We start from the raw sequence: 18,931 nt of genomic DNA on the forward strand, positions 1-18,931 counted from the left end.
TTGTATCTTTCTTTAGCTATTTTTAAATCCTAGATAAATGGGTGGAGTGAAAAATACAAAAGCCATGTGATGATGCTAAGTTTCAATCAATGGGCAGGAAAGAGCAGCTCCATAGTGAGAGTCTCAAAAGCAGGCATGTTTGTTTGCAAATGAGTCACTTAACACCTTATCTAAGCTCCTAACATACTGCCTGGATCCTCATAAGACTTCAATGGTTTCTAAAATCCAGACTAATGCTATCCATGTGAATATAAGAACACTCCATACTTCAGTAAAGCTTCTGCACATTTACTCACTAGGTAAATGAATAAAAAGTTAGGTAACAAAGAGAAGAACATCCAGCTAACGGAAGTATGCTGTCTTCCAGCACTGTAACACTGAAACCCATGCCTACTGACAGTAGAAGCCACTAAAGTTTAAGTTGTCTATTATTGAATAGATCCCAACAGGTTCAATATATTCAATGACCATAGAAAAAAAAGGTTAAATTACATTCAATAAAAAATAAAAAGGTGCCAGGCATAGTAGTGCATGCCTTTAATCCCATCACTCAGGGGGCCGAAGGCAGATATCTGTGTGTTCCAAGCCAGCCCAATCTACATGTCAAGTTTCAAGCCAACAAAGGCTTCGTAGTAAGACCCTGTCTTAAAAAAACAAAATGGGCCTAGTGGCTGTGGCAGCAGTGGCACACGCCTTTGATCCCAGTACTCTGAAGGTAGAAGCAGGTGGATCTCTGTGAGTTCAAGGTATTACTGAGTGAGCAAGTTCTAGAACAGCCAGAGAGGATAGATACAGAGAAATCCTGTCTCATAAAAACAAAACAAATTCACATCACAGAAGTTTTTAAAAAAACAAGTGAGAGTCACAATAATCACAAAAAAAAAAAAAAAAAAAAAAAAAAAACACTGCCAAACAGATTGTTAAGCAGGCAGCTAAGAAAATTTTCTCTCCATGGATGAAACACTTAACTACTCATTTCTGCCCTACACATATGAGGTGCATGTGATGGAAGGAGGTCAAAGAAAACAATTTTGAACTAATAATAAAAACTCACTAACTTGTTTTCCCCAAATGTAATTTAAATATTTATTTATTTATTTATTTGTTATGTATACAATATTCTGTCTGTGTGTATGTCTGCAGGCCAGAAGAGGGCACCAGACCTTATTACAGATGGTTGTGAGCCACCATGTGGTTGCTGGGAATTGAACTCAGAACCTTTGGAAGAGCAGGCAATGCTCTTAACCACTGAGCCATCTCTCCAGCCCCTCCCTGAGTGTAATTTAAAATGACTAGATACACTTTCTAAATTAGTATGTTTCACAAGTAACACTTTTAAAAGGGGAGGGGCTTAGACTCATTCTAAATGCCCCTAAATAAAATATGTATTTACTGGGTGAATACCACAATTTCAGGGACTGTGCCAAGTACCAGAACCTGCATTTGATTCATAGAACCCACATAACAAGCTAGGCATAGTGGCACAGGCTGTTACACCCAGTGGGAGGTGAAGACAAGTTGTGGGAGGGATCAATGGCCAGCAAGCTACCTGGCAATTTCCAGATCAGAGACCCTGCCTCAAATCAAAACAAGGCTCACAAAAAACAAAATATACACATTACTGAGGAAAAACACTTGGGATTGTTCTCAAGTCTATACACACACACAGAATACCACATACTTACTATGTGGTATTACCAGAATATTCATTCTAAGTAAACATATAAAGATATTAAGCTTAATTATGGTAATTATACAAACTTTCTAAAATTTTTTCTTTAAAATTTAACTTACTTTAGGTTGTTTAATTAAATCAAGCAAATCTTTTACTTGGTGTCGGAGTAAATTTTGACATTTCCACATTTCATTTAATGCTCTGAAAAACACAAAAACATACAAAACAGGATAAAAGTCCTTTCAGGATAATCAAACAATTAATTCTAATAAAAGAGGGGGAGGTAAAAGCAAGACAGGAGAAATGATGTAAAATTCACAGATTAAATACCTGGCAACCCAGGGGCAAAGACTCAAATGGGATAGTAGCAGCAAGGCCATTAGGCAGGGATTTGTGATGCTCATTTGACTTTGTATAAAGATAGATTAAATGGAGTTTAATGTCCTACTTAAAGCTTTACGTCCTACTTAAAGAAGTAGGACTGAGAAGAATAAAGAAATATAAACCTAATAAATAAATGAAGACCTGACCAAGTTCTGTCTTGTAATAGGTGATAGTAATTAAGGGAAGCTGAAGGATAAGACCCATGAGAAAAAGGGTACATGTGTCTGTGAATTATTTATCCCATTATATGTAAACTTCAAGTTGAAATTATCTACTGTTATGAATGTCTTCCTGATAACTACATTGTTAAGAGCTTTAGCACCACATATTTCTAATGAAATTTTATTAAAAAGTATTTTACATCAGTTTACTTTGTCTGTATCTATGTACAGGAATATGTATTTATGTTCATGTATACTAGCTGCCCGTGTGTGTGTAGGTCAGAAGACAACCTCAAGGGTCATTCTTTGGGCACCTTCCTTCTTTTGTTTGAGACAGGGTCTCTGATTGCCCTAGATGTCTCCCAAGTGATTTAGGCTAGCATGTCTCATCCGACCATTGCTATGCACCAGGCCTATTCCATGAGTTCTGGGAACCTAAACTCAGGCCATCATAACTGCAAAAGAATTGGGCACAACTGAAAAGACGTCACTGACTTCACCGCTTATAGTCAATCATCTACACTTCCGATACCACACAAATGTGAAGCACTGACAACGGTGACAAAAAGCAGAAGCATATAAACAAGCTTTCCCTTGGACAGAAATGACACTTTAGTATCTCCAGTGTCCTCTTTATTAATGTTGTGGAAATGCCTCTCAGGGTTTTTTTTGTTTTGTTTTTTAAAGAACACACCCTACTTTCAACTTGGGAACTTGCTAACAGTAAGAGTACTGGAACATTTTCACTTTTGGACAAAAATTTTAAGTAGTGACATTTTACTATTTTTGAATGTCAAAGTTCCACCATGTTTCACTGCATTGCTAATCAATGTAAATTTATAAGCTAACTGAAAGCAAAATGATCACTTACCAGAGAACTATGAAAATCTAAAACAAAGCATGAGTTGCATAAATAAAGACTTTCAAAAAACCAGTCTGAGAAATTACTTCTGAATTCCAAAGTCAGACCCTCTCTATTTGCTAGAAAAATCATGATTTCCAACTTTGAAAAGACCACATTGAAACTTTATTGAATTAAAACATATGAAATTATGTAATCTAGGATATTACCACTTAAATATGAAATCGTAAGAAATTCTAAAACCACTATAATCATAGCTGAAATTTTTTAAAAAATAATCCCCACTGACTAAGAATTCATATTACAATGTATTTAAGAAAATACAAATTTTAATTGAAGTATTAAATAACAAAATAATCTGCCCATACTTATTGTACTGATGGGAAGAATCTCAAATAAGTAGAAAGGGGATAACAGAAGGCAATGGGGTGACAATCCCAGCACTCAGAAGGATGTGGCAGGCAGATCTCTGTGAGTTCCAGGCCAGCCTGAGCTACCAAGTTAAGACTCTGTCTCAAAACAAGACAAAAAGAGTGAAAAACATCCCTGAAGATTATACATACGATAATCCTATCTGCATAATGTGCAAAAATAAGTGATTAAAGGAAATACATACATACACACATACGTACGTACGTACGTACATACATACATACATACATACATACATACATACATACGAGTACTTTAAAGCTGTTTTTAATAGAAAAAAAAAAGACTGCAGTACATCTCTTTAAGGAAGACAGGATAAAAGAGTTGGGGGATACACTCATAGTCATCTTAACTATCACCAGGCTTCATCACTCGCATGTATGTGGTCTTTGTTATTATCAAACTTAAGAAAATATAGAGGTTTTGGGAAGTAACACAGATGAATATAAATTGTTCTAAAACTTATGGTAATGTAGATGATCAGCTATTTCACAAAGTCGACGACAATAAAAGCCATTTTTAAATAATACCTACCTTAAATACTTCAACAGTTAAACATCATTCATAAACCGTTTTTCTAAAATTAAAACCCTTATGCAATAGTCCAAATAGGTTTTTTCTCCTACTTTTTAGTGGTATTACTTTACAGCACATCTCTTAAAAATGATTCCTTCACTTTCTAATTCAATAAAGTACACTTAAATTTCAGTAAAAAGTAGTTTCTGTTTAGTGTGTGGCTGCTATTTATAAACTCTTCTTACTTACAGGTATTTTCTTCTTTTCATTTCTATTTCTGGCATTAACATCTTACCAATTATCTTTCCTCCCTTGAATTTAAAAGCTATACGCATATTCGGAAGATTTTTTGTAGGGATGATTATCAATTTTTTTATATCTACACCTGACAAATGTATCAACCACCTGACATTTCTGTTCTAGTGTTTATATGATTTAAAAAAGAAAAAAAAAACAAAAAAAACATTAGAGGGCTCAGTGGTTAAGAGCATTGACTGTTCTTCCAGAGGACCTGAGTTCAATTACCAGCAACCACATGGTGGCTCACAACCATCTGTAATGAGATCTGGTGCCCTCTTCTGGCCTTCAGTCATACATGGAGGTAGAATGTTGTATACATAATAAATAAATAAATAAATAAATAAATAAATAAATAAATAAATAAATAAATATTTTTTTTAAAGGAAGACATTAATGTATATTTCTTGCCTCTCTTTTATGTGTTATCTGGCCATATTAACTTTCCTCCCATATAAAGGCATGGCATTGACCAATCCCAACAGTGGGCAGTATAGAACGGTACTGAAGACCTCTGTGCTATGCAGGGAAGGGTTCTTGGACACTTGTAAGAATGAACATGACTGCAATGAGTGTGCTGAATAAGTCCCAGTTCACATGCTTCCCACTTCTTCCTTCTAAAGTCAAACTTTCATAATCTTTAGTAATTTAGATTTACAGAAATAACTGAAGTTTTTGTTGCTTCTTGAACATGATTCCTTCTATACCTGCCTTTCTCATAAAATAAAATAAATATACACAGTCTAAAGTTTATTCACATAGGATCTCTGAGCGCTGCTTCTGGATTCTTACTTAAAGGTATCTTTATTAATTTACTGTGAAGCAGTATTTGGTAAAGGCCAGATTTACTGAGATGTCTAATTAACACCTGTTCTAAGATGACACATGTCAATCATACTTCACCATTCTAACAGGCCATTAAGTGCATACTAAGGAAAAGAATGAGCAACTAAACTAAAAGAAAGCAACAATTTGAGAGTGCATTCCACTTTGAGAAAAATTTCCAACATAGTAAAATTAAATCAAACAGTAGTATATATGTTGTCTCTGGTAGTTAAAGACTTAAGTGCTGTTGAGCTGGGCGTTTGTGACTCTGGGAGTTTGAGACCAGCCTGGTCTACAAGAGCTAGTTCCCAGGACTGCACCAAAGCTGCAGAGAAACCCTGTCTTGAAAAACCAAAAAGAGTTAAGTGCTGCAACCAAGTAGCACTGACTTCAAATCCTGGCTACCTTACTACTACCTCACTACTTATAGCTCTGTATGGCTGCACTTATCTTGAATAAAACATAAACTTCTGCTGCTACTTTTCAGTTGCAACGTAAAAGCAGAGACAGGGTACACATTCCAGAGCTCCAAATATACCACACATCCACAAACTGTAACTCCACCTAAAGTAACAGTAGCGCATGTAACTATGGAAATGAAGACAAAGTCCACTACAAATTTCAAGTATCCTTAAAGTTTCAATTTCAGAGCGCTTACTCCTCAATAGCTCTAATTGTGTTAACTGGAATATCATGAATATGAATTTCTAAACCTACAGGAAATCTCTAGACCTTAATAGGATTCAGTTAGATTAGCAGTGTCTCTACTATATATAAAATGCCAATTCTCTTCCCAGACATCCAAAGGTACTCTCTGAATGAAACATGGGGATAAAAATGTATTTGTGAGACTTGCCCTAATGCTAACCTGCAATACTATGTTGAGGACAAACAGCACAAAAATTTGTACTCTACTGCACTACAGAATAATTTAAATTAGTACCGTGTTAAGAGTAGGAAGATAGTATTTTCATAATGTGGACCTTTATAACACCTGAGGGGGTGGGGGAATAGGTATATCACCTTTCTTGAAATGCCATCAACATGAAAATCTAGAGAGAAAGAAAAATCATATCCTTAATGATTTCATGCCAAATAGCTCTAGCCAGCTTTAACTGTCTTTGTTTCTGTTGGTGACAGAACTTTCTAAAAAGAAAAAGAAATAGTCCAGTAATTTAGTGTTTTGAACCTTTAAACAATGTTTATATTATTATAAAGTTTATATTAAATATTTAAGGTTTACCCCCCACCCTCATGCCTAATTCATATACTACAAAAAAGAGGGAGCAGCATGACACTGGAGACATACTTCACAGCATTCAAGTCCAGTGTAGCATACAAGTAATACAAGCACTTCATCCGTTCTGTAGTTTCCAAATTATGAGGAACCATGTACTGAGCAAAGATCCGTTCAACAAGTAACCTATAAAAGAAAAGACTCTTTAAGGATACTAAGTTTAATTATAAAAACTGTAAAAAAAAAAAAAATCACAAATTAAGTAAGTCCCTTCTTTCGAGAGTAGAAGAAATGTATTTCAAAGGAAGAACTTAGTGCTCTTTCTCTGCAACAGTCCTACATCTTGAAAAACATCTGTGTATCATGGACTAAATGCCCATATCTGTATAAGAAAGTTCAAAAAGCTACACCAGGCCTCTATGTATTCCATTTGCCCAAAACTAAAAACAAGAGGATATTTAAAGTCACAAAGAAAGAACGTATATAACATAAAAAACTCACCAAATAACTGAAAAGCACATCTGTGTACGGGCCCTGACTTACCGATCGTCGATGCTGTTCTGATAATATATATGTAGTAGCTTGTCCTTGACCCAGGATATCTGTTTTGCAGCATCTTTGCCAGCTACTGACTGTAAAGCATATTTCTTATAAATCTGGGCAAGTCCCATCATGGCTTCTTTGCGTACTCTCCACTTAAAATAAACACATATAAAAGTTCTCTTTATAAGGTAAAAATGCTCCCATTACCAGTGGGTGCAGTGGCACACACCTTTAATTCCAGTACTTGAAAGAAAGAGGCAGGCAGATCTCTTTGGAAGTCAAGGCTAGCCTGGTCTATACAGTGAGTTCCAGGATACCTAGATCTACAGTGAGATCCTGTCTCCAAAAACACAAAACAAAACCAAAAATGAAACAAAGCAAAAAAAAAAAAAAAAAAAAAAAACCAAAAGTCTCCATTACATAAATTCATTAGAATAGTGTGCTAGTTAATCTTCAACATCAACCCCACTAGATTGAGACTTGCCAAGGAAACAAACTGGGCACATTTGTGAAGAGCGTTTCCAGGCAAGCTTAACTGAGAAAGAATAACTCACTCTCAATGTAGGTAGAAACATCCCATGGACTAGGGTCCCTGATGGAAGAAAAAAGAAAGCTAGCTGAACATCCGTATTCAACTCTTCATTTTACAGACCCTACTTTATACTGGACCTCAGAGAGCTTCAACTTATAATTTATTTAGGAAAGAAAAGATATTTTCAAATGTAATACCATTAAACTTCAAGTATTAAAAATAAAACTCCGCTGAGCATGTACTATACATCTTTAATCTCAGCACTCAATGAGGCAAATCTCTGTGGGTTCAAGGCCAGATTAGTCTATACACAGAGTTCCAGGATATCCAGGACTAGAGAGATTGTTTCAAAAATAAAATAACAAACAAACACAAAACAAAACCCTCTGGGATTAACCTGCTCTCCTACTTACCCGTTTGTCCAATGTTCGCTCTCTCACAAAATTAAGTAAGTGATCATTGACAAGAAGAATATCCTTTTTAGCAGCTGTTACTATAGACACAATGACATCATGTCTAATAGCTTCCTCAGGGTCGTGTGATCTCACTTTAAGATACTCTGAAAGGTAAGAGTTTCTGATTAAAATTAAACTTTTAATAATTATCATATTGCTTTAGAAGACTGGAAAGGCCTTTCAAAATCAACACAGCAAAAGTAAACCCTAAGTAGAATGTTCAATATTTCAAGACAATTAAGAGCAAGGGAAGGAGGGCAGAGGCAAAGTTGGGCATTCCTTTACAAAACCAAATGCCTGTACAGCTAAAAAGTGAAATTCTGCTCCAGTTTTCCAGGCAGGAAAGTTGATAAGCCTGTCTCTAACTCATTTAGTTGATCATATACATGAAAAGGTGTATCACTGTTAAGCATGTCATCATCATTTTCCATATAAATGAATAAAACATTCTATTCAGCTGGTGTTACTGGGAAATAATGAAGTATCATTTCTATGCTGTAATTAGTGAAACCCTGAATACAGTTACTGAAGGAAGAAACCTAAGAGTCTGGCTGACACAACCTTGTTTCCATGTGATCCAACTTAAGTACAAGTATCTCAATTAAGAATCTGAACAATAACTCATCACAGTAAGAAAATCTTAGCAGTTACAGACCCATGCTTACACTTAGCACTTTTTCAAATGACTTTCTGTTTAGTCTACGAACACACACTATTAATCATGAGCACATGGCTATGAATTACCAAGATTTCTGAGGAAAGGATTCAATGCACAGAAACAAACAAAAGCAAATAAAGGATGAAAAAAGTAAGTTATGGCTAATTTTTTTAAAAGAGGAAAGACTCCTGCCTACCAAGGCAAGCATTAACAGATTCCGAAAATACTGCATTCGTAACACAAGAAAAGGATGTTACAAGTTGTTGCGGGAGGTCCTTCTGCTCCTCCAGCCAATAGCCGCTGAGATACCAGCCCATTGGGGCATGGTCTCTTTCCCTTTAAAAAAGCGGCTACTTCCCTCCTCACTCTCTTTACTTCCTGCTCCGGTTCTGGTGACTAGACTTCTTCCTAATTGCACAGAGGGCTGTTGTCTGGGATGGTGATCTGTAAGTTTTTTCCCCTTTAAATAAATACCACCCTATTAATCGTAATTCCAGACTGGTGTGGGATTGTTTATGACTTACGCTTTCATCTGGCACCCAACGTTTGGTTTTAGGACCCCTTCTCTCCCCCCCCCCCCCCCCCCCGCTCGGCTGCCGGCCGCCAGTTCGGCCACGGCATGTGCCTTGCGGCCTGTGCCTTGTGCATGGAGCCAGCAGTTTAACATAAATTACGCAGTGGCTTTTCTTGCTGCGGTTCTTTGTATTTTACCTTTAGACACCTAAGATTGACTTCAAGTCCCCACGCAGCCTATCGTTTGCCTCCCTACGTGGATTTAAACTCCACAGGCCCGTGTAGTCTGCTCTTTTCTGAGTCGTTTTCAAATCTCCCTTGCAAGCACAGCTCTTAAGCAGCGCGAACCAGAGCACGCGATTACCGGTTGCCGAAAGCTGCAACCCCTTGGGACAACTCTGTCACATGGAGGCATACACGGCTTCCGGGTTACTCTTCTCTACCCCTGGATTCTGGGTTTATGGTTCCGTGTACGGAATTGATTTAATTACATTTACTTTGTTGAGCAACTTGCATTTCCCAGGTTTTAACAAATACTAGGCGGACACTGAAACAGGACCCCGTTTTCGTCGCGACTTGGCAACAACGCCACCTACTGGATAATAGGTAATATGGCAGTTTTCATTTCCAACACGAATTTTACTGTTTTGGTTACCAAAACAATGGGTTATATCATGCAAGGTTTATATGACTATGGGGATAACTTAATTTACTGGTTACTAGGTTTCAGTATTCTTTTGAATATTCTATCATTTAGGAAGAATATGGCACCCCTAAGAACCATACAATCTTTACTAGAAACTCATGCAGGTCAAGAGATTCAGGATTCAAAAGAGACAATAATAAAAAGACTTGAAATGATTGAGGAAATTATTAGAGCTGGTAAACAGAGGAAGAAGGCACAAGGACAGGACACAATGCCACCACCAGCTATTAGAACTGGCTTACCCAGGGTTTTAGCGACATACCCTGTAATTCATTCTGACAAAGCGTCAACTTCTAAAGGCTTAAAGGGAGTCAGAGAAGCTAGATGGATGCCAATAGCAATGTATGATCTAAAAGAAATTAAGTAAGCTATTGTTACTTTTGGCTTGCACTCTGCATATGTTAAGGAAATGATAAGGACTTGGGCTTCTAATGCTAGAGCTACCCCTCACGATTTCCATCATTTAGTGTCTGCAGTTTTAGATAATGGACCTTCCTTGATGTTTGGAATCTATTTCAGAGAAGAATCCAAACATATGGAACAGCAAGAAAGAGCAAAAGGTGTGGAGGTTTCCCAAGATCAAATTCTTGGTGCAGGAGAATATGCTGATCCACAGGTCCAAGCTCTTTATGATGATGAAGTACTGTGTCTATGTCACCAAGCAGCTTTAAATGCTTGGAATAGACTACAAGATCCAGCAAAAAGGGTTGAATCATACACCAGAATTAGGCAGGGACAGAGAGAACCCTTTATTGACTTTTTGCAAAGATTAATTAAGGCTCGGGACATAGGGGTAACAGACCCAGAAGCTAGACGACTACTTCTTGAATCTCTAGCTTTTGAGAATGCAAACATAGAATGCAAAAAGATAATTGGGCCTTTAAAGTTTAGATCAGCACCTATGGATGAATGGATTCAGCATACAATGAATGTTGAGACGTTTAGCTATAATGATGAATCTTGGGTAGGAGAAGCGATTTCCAAAGCAATGAGGAGACATCAAAATGCCAGGTGTTTTAATTGTGGTAAATTAGGACATCTGAAAAGGGATTGCAGGCAAAGGATTTCTAGGAATAATATCCCTTCTGGGAATGACAAAAATAGGAGACCTCGGCCTTCAGGTATATGTAGGAGATGCGGTAAAGGCTGACATTGGTCCAACAAATTCAGGTCCACAACAGACAGACAAGGCAACCCGATACCGTCAGGAAACTCCTTGAGGGGCCTCTCGCAGGCCCCCAAGTCAACAGTGGTCCAGTCATTCCCAGTCACAGTGGAGAACATGCCTCACCAAGAAAATTAAAAGCTCCAATTTCTGCTGTAAAAAATATTACTGGTCTAAATGATGAATTACGCATGGAGGATGAGTCAAAAAAACCCAGTAGGACAGAGTAAACATATATTTTGGCAGACTTCTATTAACGATCAAAGACCAAAGCTAAGAGTCTGTATATGGCACTTTTATTGAAGGCTTATTAGACACAGGTGCAGATGTAAGTATCATTACTCCAGAATCTTGGCATCCGAATTGGCATCTTCAAGAGGTAGATGTTCAGTTCCTGGGAATTGGAACCCTATCTCGTGTAAAACAAAGCAGAAGATGGGTTGAATGCATAGGGCCTGAAGGGCAAATAGGAAGACTAAGGCTATATATAGCCAATATTGCAATAAATTTATGGGGCCGTGACCTGCTACAGCAATGGAATACCCAGATTAACATTCCTGTAGTTCCAGGAACTCATAATTCTGGGAAGGATATGATGAGATATTATGGGAAAAGGTCACCAGCCATTCAGGCTGTACAAGAACATACAGCAAATACCAAACCTTTAGAGGTACCAACAGCCCTACCTTTAAAATGGCTAACTGAGAAGCCAATATGGATCAAACAGTGGCCTCTAACTGAAGATAAATTACAGGCATTGGAACAGCTGGTGCAAGAGCAACTAGATGCTCACCATATTGAAGAATCAACCAGCCCTTGAAATTCTCCTGTGTTTGTTGTAAAAAAGAAATCCGGTAAATGGAGAATGGTGACAGATTTAAGAGCTGTCAACAAGGTAATTCAACCTATGGGCCCACTACAATCTGGAATTCCTTTGCCTTCTCTATTACCAAAAGGATGGCCTCTTATAGTTATTGATTTGAAAGATTGTTTTTTTCACTATACCATTACAAGAAAAGGATAGAGAAAAATTTGCCTTCACAGTGCCTACTTATAATAATTCTCAGCCTAATAGGAGGTATCAATGGACTGTCATCCCACAGGGTATGCTCAATAGTCCTACATTGTGCCAATATTTTGTAAGTAAGCCATTGGAAATAATTCGTAAACAATTCCCCAAGTCCATAATTTATCATTACATGGATGACATCTTGTTATCTGATTCAAATAAAGATACTTTAGAAAGGATGTTTGAAGAAGTAAAGAAAGTCTTGCCTAGGTGGGGATTACAAATTGCCCCTGAAAAGAATCAAAGAGGAAATTCTATTAATTACCTAGGTTACAGAATAGGGTTAGAGAAAATTAAAACGCAAAAGGCACAAATTAGGCGAGACTGGTTAAAGACTCTTAATGACTTCCAAAGATTGTTAGGAGACATTTCCAGTCTACGACCAGCTGTTGGGATAACACCTGATCTAATAGTTCATTTAAACAAAACCTTAGATGGTGATAAAGATTTGAATAGTCCAAGAAAACTGACAGCTGAAGCAGAAAAGGAACTGACAATGATTGAGGAAAAATTACAGGAGGCATATGTGGATAGGGTGAACCCAAATCTTAGCTGCATCCTAGTCATATTGCCTTCCAGAATTTCTCCTACAGGGATTCTAATGCAGAGGGAAGATATTATTTTAGAGTGGATATTTATACCTAATAAACCAAGTAAAAAATTAAAAACTTATGTGGAAAAAGTCTCTGAATTAATTATAAAAGGTAAGCTGAGACTTCGTCAACTAGCAGGTATAGACCCAGCAGAAATTATAGTGCCTTTTACTACTGAAGAAATAAAAAAGTTATGGGAAGACAATGAACCATGGCAAAGAGCTTGTGTTAATTTTTTGGGAGAAATTAATAGCAACTATCCAAAAAGTGGTAGATTTAACCTCATAAAGAGAACTTCTTGGATTCTTCCTAGAATTGTACGTGAAGCTCCAATAACTGGAGCCTGTACATTCTATACTGATGCAAATAAATCAGGAAAAGCAGGTTATAAGTCAGATGAATTGAGTAAGGTGGAACAAAGCCCTTATAATTCTGTCCAGAAGACAGAATTATATGCCATTCTTATGGTGCTAAGGGATTTTAAAGAACCTCTTAATGTAGTTACAGATTCACAATATGCAGAAAGAGTTATCATGCATATTGAAACCGCTGAATTTATACCAGATGACACAGAGTTGACTTCATTGTTTATCCAGGTACAAGACATAATCAGGAACAGGCTTTGTCCGATGTACACAACACACATCCGGTCCCATACAGGTCTGCCTGGTCCTCTAGCACAAGGCAACGCTGAGATTGATCAATTATTGATTGGAAGTATGTTGCAGGCCTCAGAATTTCATAAGAAGAATCATGTCAATAGTAAAGGCCTAAAGAAAGAATTTTCCATTACATGGCAACAAGCTAAGGACATTATAAAGAGATGTCCTACTTGTTCTTTCTATAATCAAACACCGTTGCTTGCAGGGAGTAACCCAAAGGGTACTAAGAGAAATGAAATCTGGCAGATGGACGTGTTCCACTTTATGGAATTTGGTAAATTAAAATACGTACACCACACCATAGACACGTATTCAGGTTTTCAATGGGCTACTGCCCTGAGCTCAGAAAAGGCTGATTCAGTAATCACACATCTATTGGACGTTATGGCCATAATGGGAATACCTGCACAAATACAGACAATGGTCCCGCATATGTATCTAAGAAAATGAAACGCTTTTTTGCTTATTATAATATAAAACACATTACAGGTATACCACATAATCCCACAGGTCAGGCAGTTATAGAAAGATCAAATCGTACTATAAAGGATATGCTGAACAAACAGAAAGGGAACGAAAATACCCCCAGAAATAGATTACATAATGCTTTATTGACCTTGAATTTTCTTAATGCTAATGAGAAAGGAACGACAGCAGCAGAAAGACATTGGATAATGGAAAAGTCTGCTGAACTAAATCAACCAATTTATTTCAAAGATGTGCTGACCTCTCAATGGAAGCCAGGAGATGTGCTACGTTGGGGAAGGGGTTTTGCTCTTGTTTCCACAGGAGAAGAAAAATTGTGGATACCATCAAAATTAATAAAGGTTCGATTTGAAGAGGAGAAACCTCTTGGAAAGGAGAAATGACAACTCATCCACAATGATGATATTCCTACAGGTGGTAAGAAAAACATATAGAATGGGGGCAGGGTTCTGTTCTTATCTCCACAGGAAAACACTCATCTTTGAAAAATTCAAGGGATCCTGGATGTTTGGGTACTGACAGATGGAAAAATACCTGCCCAATAGGAACTATCAAGAAAACTGAATAGGTTGTGTAAGTAAAATATACTAAACCATATTTCTAAATTTATAGAGCTGGTTTTGAAGTTGGACTCTGGCTCAGTCCCTCTCCAATTCCAAGCCTGTTGGTAAGAGAAAAACCCAGAGCTTCTGGAGTTTCTGTCTCATGTCAAGAGCCATGATAGAGGACAGAAAGAAATATGAGTTTAGAAAATATCTTTGCTTTTCTTCATATCTATCATACTTTTCATTGAATATATCTATCATGCCTTTCATTGAATATATATATATATATATATATATATATATATGTCTATATGATTAATGTTTAAGTTTTTCACAATGAACAATGAGTTTTTCCTGAAGTGACATTTGAAGTTTCCAGGAAGAAGATGGGGCCCCACAACAACTCCACCTGGTTGATATGACGTCATGATACTGATAGCGCTACTACAAGACCTGTTTTGGGTACCAGAAGAACTGCACAAGACAGTTCCAACTTGGTTAGCTGAAACAGTGCACATCTTATACAACATTTTGGCCAGACCTGCACAAAATACTCAGAGACTATTTGCAATTTTAAAAGACATTGATCTTGAAATTTAACCATCATTTTACTTTCACAGGATCCCCCAGAAAGAATGTCGCCCCCATGAAAGCTGGAAGTAACTCTAGGGGACAATGTCCCCTCTCCCAGTAAAGTTTGCCCTTGGGTTTAGGGACATCATTTAGGGGTTGATTATAATTGGTATACGGTTGAGGGTTGGGGAAGGAATTTTAGAAGCTCAGGGATCATTTGAAAAAAAAAATAGGGATAATAGATTGGTACTTGTTGGTACTTGTGAGTTATTGTTTCGGGACAAATGTATTGGTATCGATTCTTATATATTGATACAAAGTGAAATTATATTGACTATTGTATGCATACATGTTTCTACCTCTGTTTAAAAACATTTTTTATGTATTGACATATATTGTATTGATATATATATTGTATATATTTACCATATTGCAGTGTACATTTCTACCTCTGAGTAAGATACTTACATATTGTTTGTGTATTGATATATATTTACCATATACATTGATTATATTTGGAGGTCATTGTCCTCATTTGTTTCACAGTCGTTTATTGTCTTTAAGTTAGATAGGTATTGAGAATTATATAGATCAATAGTATTCTAAGTTTGTCATTTATAATTAGACTAATCAGGCTCTTTAGATACATAGAGATTATACTCAGTATAGATAGATAATCTTCAACCTCTTCAAAGAGCTGTAGAAAATGGCCTTTAATCTAACTCAGAGTTTTGTAGTAGTGAGACACAATTGCTCCTGGCAACACCGCTCTATTCCCAAGAGAATGTTGAGCACCAAAGACACTCCACCTGGAGCCTTTCTTCTTGGCTGAACTGGCCTTTGGGCAAAGAAATGCCCATACCTCAACCACTGACAGAAATACAGAGTATCTGTGAATTGAAGAAACAGGACTGTCATATCCTGCCAAGACAGGGTAAGATAGTTTTGACAAGTTTCTTGCCTTTGAAAATGGTATGTCAGTTATGTTAGGCCTTAGCCAAAGTTGGTTGCTTCAACGCTGCAAACGTGACCTTGGGTGATTGCCCAGGTAGCTAGTTGTCTCTGTGATTTGTTGCATGTTTTGGAAGTTGTTTGATTGCACTTCCTAATTACTCAGGTAACATTATTTCCCTTCTCAGATCTTCAATGGGGTTGAAGACTATATAAATGTAGTTACTTTCCACTCATGACTTAGCCAAGCTATTTATTATACAAGACCTAAGCTAGTTAGAAAAGGATATTTGTACTTATTGTATATAATTTCATAGTAGGTTTAGAACTCTCTTACTTAAACAAAAGGGGGAGGTGTTGCAGGAGGTCCTTCCGCTCCTCCAGCCAATAGCCGCTGTGATACCAGCCCATTGGGGCGTGGTCTCTTTCCCTTTAAAAAAGCGGCTACTTCCCTCCTCACTCTCTTTACTTCCTGCTCTGGTTCCAGCGACTAGACTTCTTCCTAATTGCACAGAGGGCTGTCGTCTGGGATGGTAATCTGTAAGTTTTTTCCCCTTTAAATAAATACCACCCTATTAATCATAATTCCAGACTGGTGTGGGATTGTTTATGACTTACGCCTTCAACAAGTCCCCTTCCCAAAAGAATATCCAGAGAGAAAAAGAGGAGAATAGGAAAGCAGAATTGAGAGAAAAATATAGATAGAACACAAAATACACACGTGCGCAAGCAAACACACATACGCACGCACGCACACGGCAGAGGGCAAAAGAGGAAAGGAAGCTAGATAGTCCCAGGAGCAACACAGTACAGATGTAAGGAGGAAGATAGGAGGTTCCAAGTAGGTTGCTTCCATAAAAAAGGATGATACTGGCTTAATAACAAAATAAAAAAAATGGGCTGTTACAGATGTGACAATAATTCCATATACTTGGAAGCATTACTATGATAAGCTACTGTTTTAAATATTACAGATGGATATAATTTATGGCCTTCTTTACAAGAGAAACTCAGAAGTAATAGAAGGTTTAAGGAGCATTGATAAGCAGAAGCAACCTGAAATGTACAGCTTGGGACTTACATAAATAACCGTTCAATGCCAAAGAGTAGAGTGAGAAAACAGAGTAAGAAAAAATATGGGACACAAGAGAAAGAAATAGGCAATGCAAAAAAAAAAAAAACCCACTTAGTAAAGACAGAGGTTTATCTCCATCAAAGTCATACATTATTTCAATGAACTGCATTTCACAGGACAACACTAAATCAGTTACATAAAGATACAAATAACCACATAACTATAAAAATCACAAAACCAATGCAGACCAACTCTAGAGATAACTGCTCTGTGGAGCCAGTAAGGAGAACTTAGTGCAAGGAAGATTCTGGCAGCAATTATCTTTCCTTTGCTATTATACCTCATAAGCACAAGAAATGCTAACATTTTGCAGAAGATATACATGGCTGTTATATTAACCTTCATTTTATGAACTATTTCATAAATTAAAAAAATTAAACAGGTAAATGACATTCTCATTACTTCAAAAATTGGAAGTGAAATACTTAATGCTTAGACAGATTTCAAGTTATCGTCATTAATTACAGTAAACTAGCTTATAGTTAAATTGTTTTCACTAAGTTCTTAAAATATCAGAGCACTAACGTTTTCAAAGAAAATCAAAACCCATTCAAAGCCAAATATGTGAAATTGTGCACAGCTGCTCTTAAACAAATTAACTACTTTAATTAATGAAGTTACTTCCAAAAAAACTGCTTCTAGTGTGCACAAGCAACTACATGGTAAAAATTGTAGCTTCAGAAAGTAAGTTCCATGATGAAGAATGAAGAGAGAAGACAGCTACTAGAAGGACTAAAGGAAAGTGTTTCCTTATAAAGTTTTTCCCCCACTGAAGAGCATCCAGAATGTGCTATTACCTGTTAAATCCTTTGCTAAATCAGGATGGTTCATGAGACAATGGCTAGCAAATTTCACACATTCCAGGCGTATTGGTACATGAATATCATTAAACCTGAGAAAAGATTTAAAAAACAGAGTAAGTATTCTAAAACAACCAAAACAGACAAATTTAATCTATACTCAATTTGTATTTATTTCTCTTACTAATGAATAAACATATATAATGAAAATACAAAGTGGAGTCTGGGAAGATAATGGGGATTGGTAAAGTGCTTGAATCCTTATTCAATTTAATTCCCAGCATCTGCATAAAAAGATGGGTGATGACACATGCTTCAGATCCCACAACTAAGCAAGTAGAAACAGAAGCACCTGTCGAGACAGTCCAGGCCATTCCCCAAGCTCAGGTGCCCCTGAGGCACTCCAGCACAGGTGCTGCTGAGATATTCTAGCTCGAAATCAGAATAGATGGCAGTCTCTGAAGGATGACCTCCATCCGCACAAGCATAGACCCACAAATATACTCGCATGCATGCAGATACACAGATACACTAAAGAAAGTGCCAAGTGTAACAAAATCATTCTAACAGTTTTGAGGCATACGTAAACTAGGACAATCTCCAGTTAGGTCTTATTAGGACTGTAAAAATCTGATAAGCCTCTGTTTTCCATTCGGATAATAAAACAAATATTTTTCCATAAACACTGTATTTCAAATGTTCAATAAGTGTGAAAGTATGTATGCATGTTATATAAATATATTGTGGTATATGTTATATAAATGTTTATATTTCAAAGAAACATTTCATCTTCATATGTCTGAGAAGAGATCTTCATGAAGTGTTTTTTTTATAATTATAGGACACAAATTAACGTGTGGCAAACCTTACTTACACTACTACATTAGTTTATATCCTATAATTCCAAATTGTATCCAAAAATCGTTCTTATCCAATTAACCATCAGAATTATTTCATTTTCAACTAATAACAAGGCTATCCTCACACTCTATCTATAATTTATTATCTATAAAAACAAATCCATAGCCGGGCAGTGGTGGCACACACCTTTAATCCCAGCACTCAGGAGGCAGAGGCAGGCGGATCTCTCTGAGTTCGAGGCCAACCTGGTCTACAAGCGCTAGTTCCAGGACAGGCTCTAAAGCTACAGAGAAAC

The 18,931-nt window shown here is 36.9% G+C and overlaps 1 protein-coding gene across 6 annotated transcripts in view; it reads right to left on the reverse strand.

Annotated features, from left to right (window-relative positions):
* Positions 1-18,931, reverse strand: part of Pds5b (PDS5 cohesin associated factor B) — a 161,326-nt gene that overhangs the window by 63,770 nt on the left and 78,625 nt on the right. For all 6 annotated transcript variants that reach the window (XM_057764240.1, XM_057764239.1, XM_057764238.1 and 3 more), the window contains exons 10-14: positions 17,773-17,867; positions 7,878-8,023; positions 6,933-7,084; positions 6,462-6,575; positions 1,795-1,876 (exon numbers count right to left, since the gene is read on the reverse strand). In XM_057764240.1, the coding sequence (XP_057620223.1) occupies positions 1,795-1,876; positions 6,462-6,575; positions 6,933-7,084; positions 7,878-8,023; positions 17,773-17,867 (589 nt within the window). The remainder of the gene's footprint in view (positions 1-1,794; positions 1,877-6,461; positions 6,576-6,932; positions 7,085-7,877; positions 8,024-17,772; positions 17,868-18,931) is intronic.

Source organism: Chionomys nivalis, chromosome 3, assembly GCF_950005125.1.
Source record: "Chionomys nivalis chromosome 3, mChiNiv1.1, whole genome shotgun sequence".
Lineage (NCBI taxonomy): Eukaryota > Metazoa > Chordata > Mammalia > Rodentia > Cricetidae > Chionomys > Chionomys nivalis.